The sequence below is a fragment of the Cetorhinus maximus genome, chromosome 8 (genome assembly GCF_964194155.1).
Source record: "Cetorhinus maximus chromosome 8, sCetMax3.hap1.1, whole genome shotgun sequence".
In the NCBI taxonomy this organism is placed as follows: Eukaryota; Metazoa; Chordata; class Chondrichthyes; order Lamniformes; family Cetorhinidae; genus Cetorhinus; species Cetorhinus maximus.
In genome coordinates, this window is record NC_135886.1 from 58,875,123 (window position 1) to 58,886,434 (window position 11,312).

Consider the following 11,312-nt stretch of genomic DNA (forward strand, 5'->3'; position numbering starts at 1 on the left):
TCACAGATGCTGGTGTGATGGGGCCAGCCCCTCCTTAAAGGTGCTGAGAGCACATCGAGAGAATGATGGAACTCTGTGGTATCTGCCCACTACATTCTGGCAGCAATGACCAGCACCGCTGAGGTGCAGGTATCAGTAATGTTTCCAGGGAGTTGTGAGGTTGGACTATCACTGTGGTCTGAAGGCTGCACAGAGCACAGGAAGAAGCCCTGGACTGAGACACCTGCCTTTATCTTGTGCAGAAAGGTTTCACATCTGAGTGACATGAACACTGCTCGTCAGAACAAGGAGCCACAGGCAGGGTGACATTCTTGGGAGCTTATTGACAGGAGTGAATATTATGTACAAGTGATTAATACCTGCGCCCAGACTGTGCAACTAATTCTCCTTAACTGTCCTAACCCTGCCGTTACGTCTTGGTGCTCCCCGGACATCCACAGTGGAGTTGGAGGCAGCCTGCTGACTGTGACGCCCTGTCTGTGATGACATCGGCGGGCGTCCTCTGGAGGGCTGAGACTTGGAGGGGTATTTTTTTACTACACTTCATAGATATGGCAACCAGATTTAGCCTATCCACTGTGGTACATAGTAAAGTCAAAAGGACCATTGTCGATAAGGTAATGGAGAAATGGGTAGGAACAGGATTAGGAACACCAATGAAGTTCCTCGTAAATAATGGTGGGGAATTCGCCAATGAGGAATTTTGAGATATGTGCGAAAATTTAAACATCATAGTTATGTACACTGCAGCTGAGAGCCCATTTTGCAATGGTCTTTGTGAAAGAAACAATATGGTAATAAATGACGTTACATAAAATATCGGCTGATCAACCAGATTGTAAATTACAAACAGCGCTAGCATGGGTGGTGCATGCAAAGAACTTTCTGCAAATGATTGAGGGGTTGGGTTTCACCAAACAACCATGCTGGTATTTCTCTAAAATTTTTCACAAAGACTTTCTCTCCTATATTAAACATCCTGTCATGGCTGTGACAGTCATGTCCAATTTTCTGACTTACCTGACTTCTTTCCACTTTCCAACCCCAAGTTTGGCATAATTAGGCTCAGTCTCGATTAGAGACAGCGCTTTATCAACAATTCCGCAGGTGTGACACCTGTTGTTGTATGAGGGCTGGTTCTATAATGGAAAAGAAAACGTGCTAGTTTAGTTGCTATAGAATCTCCAAACAATTTCTTCATACCAGGTTTGAATGTCTGAACTGCTCTCTGGACCAGTCCATTTGAAGAAGGGGGTATGGTAATGTTTTCACATGAGTAGTAACGTTGAGGCTGATAAATCGGTGAAATTCAGCACTCGTGAATACTGTTCCATTGTCTGATGTGACCACTTCTGCTCGTCCATTGACTGCGAACCTTTGTCAAGGTTTGTCTATTGTAGCAGATGTCGGCGACTTCACTTCATATATGTCCATCCGTTTTAAATGTGCATCGATAAATAGAAACATTGTTCCCATAAAAGATCCCACATAGTCAATGTGTAACTGCACACATGGCCTTCCTGGCTACTCCCAGGGGTGTAGTGGAGCTGTTGAAGCTGTCTTACTCCCACACTCTTTTGTACTTGCTGACACTGCACACAATTCTTCACCAAACTCTCTATTCCTCCATCCGTCTCAGGCCACTACATATATCTGTGTGCTATTGCCTTCATTTTGGAAATTCCGGGATGTGCACTGTGAAGTTCAGATAACAATGGCTTTCGTCCTTTTGGAGGAACAATCACTCGAGCTCCCCACAATAAAATACCTTCCTGACTGGTTATCTCGTATCTTGTCTGGAAATACAGTTTCATTTCAGTGATCAACCATGAAGAACTTGATTTCTCACTTTGGATAAGACTGGGTCTCGATTTGTCGAATCTTTAATTTTTTAGTGCATATCGGTGATGAGTCCAGGAAGTTCAATAATAAAACGAGTTCCTGAGGATTTGGAACATCCTCATCTTTTACTTGCAAGGGCAAATGACTGAGTACATCTGCATTTTGCAATTTGACTTCCGGATCTATGAATGAAAGTATAGTCATCCGCTGCTAAGATCAGTGCCCATCTTTGTACTCATGCTGAGGCTATAAGGGGTACAGCCTTGTCTTCACTGAACAATCCCAGCAAGGGCTCGTGGTCCAATATGATAGTAAAATGATGGCCGTCTACATATTACTTAACACCAAAACTGATCGCCAGGCCTTCTTTTTCAATTTGAGAGTACACTTTTACTCTGCAGCACTGAGTGTTCTCGACACACATCCTATAGTCATTCTGATCCATCATCCATTCAATGGGAAAGCACTGCTCCCACTCCATAGGGAGAAGTGTCACACATTAATATCAAATCGCTTTTTGGGGTCAAAATGTACTGGAAGTTTGTATTAAACTGTTTCACTTTTATGAAAGATTCTTCTTGTGGTGTTTGCCATGACCACCTTTGGCTTTTCTTGAGTAAGTAATACAGGGGTGCCTGTTTTATCCACAAATTAGGCAAGAAGCGTCCATTGTAATTGATCATCTCCAAGAATGATTTCAGTTCAGATGTATTCCTTGGTGCTGGGGCTTCTTTAATGGCTTTCACTTTTTTTCTTCAACTGGATGTAGGCCTTGTGACCTAGGTAAGTTACCTCTTTTTCGCCTAGAATGTACACTTTTCGTTTTTCAACCGCACTCCAGCCTGCGAAAAACGTTTCAACACTCCTTCCAAGTTCATCAAATGTTCCTTTTCAGTGAGTCCAGTCACGAGAACGTCATCCAAATAAACTACAACATGGGGCAATCCCTGTAATAAACTTTTCATGATTCTTCGGAATATGGCACAAGCTGAAGGTACGCCAAATGGTAAATGGGTGGATTGGTACAATCCCTTGTGTGTACTAATAGTGACAAATTTCTGGGAGGCCTTCTCTAATTCCAATTGCTGATAAGCATGACTCATATCTAAGCTTCGTGTAGGCAGTTCCACCTGCCAGTTTAGTGTACAAGTCTTCCATTTCAGGTATGGGGTGTCTAACCAATTTTGCCACTTTATTAACTGTTAATTTGTAGTCCCCACATATTCGAATGCTTCGATTGGTTTGAGAACAGGTACAATTGGTGCTGCCCACTCTGAAAACTGCACTGGTTGTATCACTCCCAGGTTTTCTAATCTGTCCAGTTCGGCATCTACCTTATCTTGCATTGCATAAGGTACTGGTCTTGTCTTCAAGAATCTTGGTGTTGCCTCTGGACCTACATGAATTTTTGTTTGTAGCCCCTCAATTTTTCCAAATTAGTCCTTGAAAACTGAGGCATATTTTTGATGTAGCTCTGATAGCCCATTGGTTCTCAGTTGGAAGATTTCAGTCCATTCCAATTTAATTTCTTTCAGCCAGTTTCATCCAAGGAGACCAGGTCCCTCACTTGCTATTACCATTAAGGGTAATTTCACTGTTTGACCTCTGTAGCGTATTGTGACTTTACTTATGCCCTTGACCTTTATGTCTTCTCCCATGTAAGTTTTCATTTTGGCATCAGTTTCTTCCAAATTTAGTTTACGTTCCCCATGATTCAGGTATTTAAAATTATGTTCACCTATCACCGTAATGGTTGTTCCAGTATCCACCTCTATTCTGATAGGGCTCTCATTCACTCTCTCGTTACGTAGATAGGTTCTGTTCTTCCTACCTTTAAATTATATAATAAATAAATATCTGAATCCATTACTTCAGGCTTTTCAACGTTGTTGATCTCATTGAGTTTTTGCTTTTGTCTGAAAAGTCTGCCTGATTCTATCTTTATAATGCCTCATGAGGTGTCCATTTCGATGACAGAAATAACATTCGATCTTTTTAAACTGAGATTTATTACGAAGTTAACGTTTTGAGTCCGTATGACACTTCTTCAGAGAGTCATACAAACTCGAAACATTAACTCTGTTTTTCTCTCCACAGATGCTGTTAGACCTGCTGAGTTTTTCCAGCATTTTCTGTTTTTGTTTCAGATTTCTAGCATCCAGAATATTTTGCTTTCATTACATGGTTGTCTGCTTCCACCTCTGTTACCATGATGCTATGTTTTTGCTGCTAAGTTATCTCTTTTAATTTGTCTGCTAGCGGTGGCTATTTTCCGCTTCTGGGTAAAACTTTGCACTTTCACGCTCTCTTTGGCTGAGGCTCATTATTTTGTGCTCCCTGAATGGTTTTCGAGTCTCGCACTGCACCTTCCATTGCCAGTTTGATTTCCAATGCCTTCTGAAAATCTAAATTTGTTTTAGGTAGTAATCTCGTCTGAATCGCATCTCCATTTATACCACACACCAAACGATCTCTAAGCACATCATTGATGTACCAAACTCCCACTATTCAGTTAATTGTTTCCGACTTGCCACATAACAAGCGACTGTCTTTCCCGTGGCTCTATTCTTGGAATTAAAGTTGAACCATTGCATCATCACCAAGGGTTTGGGCTGGTAATGAATCTTACAAGGATCACTAAGTCATCAAAACTTTATGAATCTGGGGCACTGGGTGCCAACAAATTTCGAATTAATCCATATGTCTTACTCCCACACGTGGATAAGAGGATCGTGTGCCTCTTCTCCTCCCCTGCAATGTTGTTTGCCTGGAAGAAGAACATAGTGAGGCCAACTGTCTAAGGTTGGATCGAAAGGCTCCACTCTCCCAAATTCCGGCATGTTCTGAGGGGATTGCTTCGATGATCAGGACGAAAATTATTCTTTACTTAGAACTATCGTGCAAGGTATGGCCCGATTTTGGTTCTTCTGATTTCCTTCGTTCGTTCTTGATTTTTACCTCATCCTTTCTTGTCCTTCCCTGCTTTTTACTCTCGTTGCCAGTTTGTTGCATCCAGTTCCCTGGTTTGTTGGGGCTAAAGAATCCAGGTCGCATGCTTATTTCCAGGTGACCAAGTTGGTACCAAGACAGATGATCAGTAGACTGTTCTTAGGCTAAACATACTCTGTTTATTTACAAAAGGAACTCAGCAGCTACACTTTTGTGCTTACAACTCACAAAACTTTACTCTTCAGACTCTAACTCAAGGCTACTGATTGCAGAGGTAGCCTGTGCTACTCTGTTATTGAGTACCAAGACCACATGATCTTCCATTACAACACTTATCTTAAATAACACATCAGATTACTATTGTTTCTGTGCGTGTGTGTTTCTGTGCGTGTGTGTTTCTGTGCATGTTTGTTTTTGTGCATGTGTGTGTTTCTGTGTGTGTCATGAAGCTACTAATGTACATAATATTATTGGAAAATACTTTTCTTTTAGTCTGTGAGTGTGTCTTAATTGGATTAAAGCCAGCTAGTCTGGGTGCTTTGATGTGTACTAGTTTTGATATGGAAGAGAGATAGCGTGTATTTGCATTTTTTGAATAGAGCATTCAAGTAGGGTGAAAACTGAACTTAACCTCTCTAACAATAAAGCCACTTTCATAGTACCAATCTTATTAGTAATATAAACATATTGCTTGGCATCTGCTAGGTAGGTGCTAGTTTTCACCCCACTTCTTGAATGCTCTATTCAAAAAATACAAATGCACTCTATCTCTCTTACATCTCAAAACTAGTACACATCAAAGCACCCAGACTAGCTGTCTTTAATCCAATTAAGACACACATAGACTAAACCAATATTTTCCAATAATATTAAAAACATTAATAGCTTCATGACATTAGAGTTTGTGTGAGCATTTGCTTCTCTCTGGTCATGTGTTTGCCTGCATGTTGTTTGCATGTGATTATGATCATGTGTGTTTACCCGCACGTTTTTTCCACAGGGCTTGCTTTGACACTCTTCAGATCAAACATCTGACCGTCTGGTTGACTATTGACTACATCTCAGATGTCATTTATATTCTCGACCTCTTAGTCCAACTCAGAACAGGTTTGTTTGCTTTCCTCTAACAAACTCGGCCCACCCTCATGCTGCTTTGTGGAGTAACACAACCCCATCAGCCCCGGCAATGTAATGGTGACAATTGTGAGGGTAAATGCTAATTGAAGAAATGGCTTTCACCCTGAGGAACAAAGGGACCACTGTCCCCTCTTAACTTGTGCTTGCTGTGTGTGACTGGCTTATTTTACTGCAGCCATGCATACACATAACTTCAAGGGAGCATTGCAGGTTTGCAGCCTATTTGTTCCCAGTGTGACACATTCCCATTTGCTACATGGCCTCACATCTGCACATCAGAGAGGAAATATATGCCTTCTCCACCTGCCTCCTTCTAGATCGAAAACAATTTGAAGAAATAGCCTGTTGATTTTGATAAGGGCTGCAGCACTGAACCACAATGAACACAGGGGCATTGAGAGTCACAGTAACTCCTGAATCCATGCTCTGGCTGAGATGAACTGACTAAACCCAGATAGGAGTGACAACAGTGACAGTGGGGACAGCACGATGATGGTGGGAATACTGTAGTGTCAACAGTGGCAATGAGATTACGGCATTGCCAACAGTGGTGGTTGGGATACTGCACTGTTGACAGGGGTGCGGTTACTGCACTGTCAACAACGATGGTTTTGGGACGCTGCGCTGACTGAGCTGGCCGAGTCCTAAATGACATAGCTGCTAGACTGAGTCTGCGGCAGGTGGTGAGGGAACCAACAAGGGGCAAAAACATACTTGACTTCATCCTCACCAATCTGCCTGCCGCAGGTGCATCTGTCCACGACAGTATCAGTGGGAGTGACCACCGCACAGTCTTTGTGGAGACGAAGTCCCGCCTTCACATTGAGTTGTGTGGCACGACCACCGTGCTAAATGGGATAGATTTTGAACAGATCTAGATCTAGCAACTCAATACTGGGTATTGAGCGCCATCAGCATCAGCAGAATTATACGCGAACACAATCTGTAACCTAGTGGCTTGGCATATCTCCCATTACCATCAAGCCAGGGGATCAACCCTGGTTCAATGAAGAGTGCAGGAGCAGCACCAGGCATACCTAAAAATGAGGTGTCAACCTGGTGAAGCTACAACACAGGACTACTTCTATGCCAAACAGCATAGGCAGCAAATGATAGACAGAGCAAAGCGATCCCACAAACAACAGATCAGATCTAAGCTCTGCGGTCCTGCCCCATCCAGTCGTGAATGGTGGTGGACAATTAAACAACTCACTGGAAGAGGAGGCTCCACAAATATCCCCATCCTCAAGGATGGAGAAGCCCAGCACATCAGTGCAAAAGATAAGACTGAAGCATTCGCAACAATCTTCAGGCAGAAGTGTCGGTTAAATGATCCATCTCGGCCTCCTCCGGAGGTCCCCAGCATCAAAGATGCCAGTCTTCAGCCAATTCGATTTACTCCATGTGATATCAAGAAATGGCTGAAGGCACTGGATACTGCAAAGGCTATGGGCCCTGACAATATTCCAGCAATAGCACTGAAGACTTGTGCTCCAGAACTTGCCGCACCTCTAACCAAGCTGTTCCAGTACAGCTACAACACTGGCATCTACCTGGCAATGTGGAAAATTGCCCAGGTATGTCCAGCACACACAAAGCAGGACAAATCCAACCCGGCCAATTACTGCCCCTTCAGTCAACTTTCCATCATCTGTAAAGTAATGGAAGGGGTCATCAACAGTGCTATCAAGTGGCACTTGCTTAGTAATAACCTGCTCACTGATGCCCAGTTTGGGTTCCGCCAGGGCCACTCAGCTCCTGACCTTATTATAGCCTTGGCTCAAACATGGACAAAAGAGCTGAACTCCCGAGGTGAGGTGAGAATGACTGCCCTTGACATCAAGGCAGCATTTGATTGAGTGTGGCATCAAGGAGCCCCAGCAAAACTGGAGTCAATGGGAATCGGAGAAAACTCTCCACTGGCTGGAGTCATACCTAGCACAGAGGAAGATGGCTGTGGTTGTTGGAGGTCAGTCATCTCGGCTCCAGGACATGACTGCAGGAGTTCCTCAGGGTAGTGTCCTCGGCCCAACCATCTTCAGCTGCTTCATCAATGACCTTCCTTCCATCATAAGTTCAGAAGTGGGGATGATCACTGATGATTGCACAATGTTCAGCACTATTAGTGACTCCTTAGATACTGAAGCAGTCTATGTCCAAATGCAGTAAGACCTGGACAATATCCAAGCTTGGGCTGACAAGTGGCAAGTAACATTCGCGCCACACAAGTATCAGGCAATGACCATCACCAACAAGACAGAATCCAACCATCACCCCTTGATGTTCAATGTCATTATCATCACTGAACCCCCAACTATCAACATGCTGGGGGTTACCATTGACCAGAAACTGAACTGGACTAGCCATATAAATACTGTGGCTACAAGAGGCTAGGAATTGTGTGACGAGTAACCCACCTCCTGACTCCCCAAAGCCTGTCCACCATCTACAAGGCACAAGTCAGGAGTGTGATGGAATACTCTCCGCTTGCCTGGATGAGCGCAGCTCCAACAACACTAAAGAAGCTGGACACCGTCCAGGACAAAGCAGCCCACTTGATTGGCACCCCATCCACAAACATTCACTCCCTCCACCACTGACGCACAGTGGCAGCAGTGTGTACCATCTACAAGATACACTGCAGCAATTCACCAAGGCTCCTTTGACAGCACCTTTCAAACCCATGACCACTACCACCTTGAAGGTCAAGGACAGCAGGTAGATGGGAACACCACCACCTGGAAGTTCCTCTCCAAGTCACTCACTATCCTGACTTTGAAATATATCACCGTTCCTTCACTATCGCTGGGTCAAAATCCTGGAACTCCCCTCCTAGCAGTATTCTGGTTATATCTACACCACATGGACTGTAGCGGTTCAAGAAGGCAGCTCACCACCACCATCTCAACGGCAATTTGGGATGGGTAATAAATGCTGGCCCAGCCAGCGAAGCCCACACGGCATGAATAAATTTTTTTAAAAACTGTTGCCAGTGATGATGGGGCGGGGGGGGCACTGCATTGTTGCCAGTGATGGTGGGGATTACTGCACTGTTGACAGTGACGGTGGGGGGCACTACACTGTTGACAGTGGTGAGGATACTACACTGTCGCCAGTGACTGTGGGGGCACTGCACTGTTATATCAACCCTCTGCAAAGTTACATATAAAAGCAGAGAGACCATTTTAAATCACTGGCTAGCCATCAGCTGGAGTATTGTGGACTATTTTGGACACCAAACTTCAGGATAGATGCAAAGGCCTTAGAAAGGTCAGCAAGGAGTTTTTCCATGGTGTTGCCAGCGCTGAGGGATTTCAGATATGTGAAAATAGAAACATTAGCACTGTTCTCTGGAACAGGGGTTGAGGGGTGGGGTAGGGGAGCAAGTGTCAATAGTCAGAGGTTATATCACTTGGAAGAGATCTAGACACCTTGGTGAGAATTATATTTTCCTCTGAGTTATCGAGTCTGGAATGCAATAATCATTTTGAAAGGGACCGGGATGGGTATTTGAGGATAAATAATTGTCAGGAGACAAAACGTGGACAAGTGGGACTAAGCACGACTACTCTTTCAAAGAACCAGCACAGGCGTGATGGGTCAAATGGCCTCCTTCTATGTTGTAAGTTTCTATGATTCTGTGGGAAAGTGATAGCAGAAGGAGCTGAAAATTTGTACTAAATTCAGAAAGGTTTATTCAGACTGGCTTTGCTCTCCTTGTATCATTAACATTACCCACTTATTCTTGGGCAGGATTTCTTGAACAGGGTCTGCTTGTCACAGACTTGAAGAAATTACAAGATAATTGCGTCAAAAGCTTGCAGTTTAAGTTGGACATCATTTCGATCTTACCGACAGATCTGGGTTACTTGGCAATGGGACTCAATTACCCACAACTCCGATTCAATCGCCTCCTGAAATTGCCACGGATGTTTGAGTTTTGTGATCGTACAGAAACCAGAACAAACTACCCCAATGTATTTCGAATCGGCAACCTGCTGCTCTATCTGCTGATTATCATTCACTGGAATGCCTGTATTTACTACGCTATCTCCAAGACCATTGGCTTTGGTTCTGATAGCTGGGTGTACCCAAACATCTCTGACCCTTACCACGGCTATCTAGCAAGAGAATATATTTACTCTCTGTACTGGTCAATGCTCACACTCACCACAATTGGGGAGACACCAGCGCCTGTCCTGGATGTAGAGTTCTTGTTTGTAGTGTTTGATTTTCTGGTGGGAGTTCTCATCTTTGCCACGATTGTGGGTAATGTCGGGTCAATGATATCCAACATGAATGCAGCTCGTGCAGATTTTCAGGCCAAAGTCGATGCCATCAAACACTACATGCAGTTCCGAAAGGTCAGCAAGGAGGTCGAAGCCCGTGTCATTAAATGGTTTGATTACCTCTGGGCTAACAAAAAAACGGTTGATGAGCGTGAAGTGTTGAGAAGTCTGCCAGATAAACTAAAGGCAGAAATCGCCATCAATGTCCATCTAGAGACTGTGAAGAAAGTGCGAATCTTTCAAGACTGTGAGGCTGGCCTGTTGGTGGAGTTAGTATTAAAGCTAAGACCTCAGGTCTTCAGTCCTGGAGATTACATCTGTCGCAAGGGGGATATCGGGAAAGAAATGTACATCATTAAGGAAGGGAAGCTGGCAGTGGTGGCTGATGATGGGGTAACACAGTATGTCATCCTGAGCACTGGCAGCTGCTTTGGAGAGATCAGTATCTTAAACATCGAGGGCAGTAAGATGGGGAACAGAAGAACAGCAAATATCCGGAGCATTGGATACTCTGATCTCTTCTGTCTGTCCAAAGATGACCTAATGGAAGCTTTGATAGAGTTTCCAGAAGCTAAGAAAGTTCTAGAAGAGCGAGGCAAGGAGATTTTAATAAAAGAGGGACTGCTGGATGAAGGGCATGTGGAAGTGGTAATGGGAGAGAAAGACATGGAGGAGAAAGTGGAGAGACTTGAATCAAACCTCGATACCTTACAGACACGATTTGCAAGGCTATTAAATGAGTACAACTCAACTCAGCAGAAATTAAAACAGAGAATCACAATCATTGAGAAGAAACTAAAGCAGTTCGATATTGGATCTGTATCTGATTGCTCAGATAGTGTGAACGAGACTGAGGGAACTAAACATGAGAATGAGAATCAGTGAGAATGCTGCCGTGTTCACTGAAACAAGCTGCAGGTGGACACCAGTCTGCTCAGCTCAGCATCCTGGGCGAGCTAAACCAAATATTTGAAGGTGTCATCAAATCTGCCCTTTACATTGTATGACACTCAGTGTGATGTAGCACCAGGACAACATCCTCAAAAGGGATGGAGCAATTAATAAAAATATATTGAGAACTATCGCGAACAAAAT

At 43.8% G+C, this 11,312-nt stretch overlaps 1 protein-coding gene across 1 annotated transcript in view; it reads left to right on the forward strand.

Annotated features, from left to right (window-relative positions):
* The window catches only part of LOC144683186 (cyclic nucleotide-gated channel alpha-2-like), a 104,770-nt gene extending 93,668 nt beyond the window's left edge, over window positions 1-11,102 (forward strand). The window contains exons 6-7 of the mRNA XM_078546148.1: window positions 5,792-5,898; window positions 9,682-11,102. Of these exons, the coding sequence (XP_078402274.1) occupies window positions 5,792-5,898; window positions 9,682-11,102 (1,528 nt within the window). The remainder of the gene's footprint in view (window positions 1-5,791; window positions 5,899-9,681) is intronic.
* Window positions 11,103-11,312: the final 210 nt, after the last annotated feature.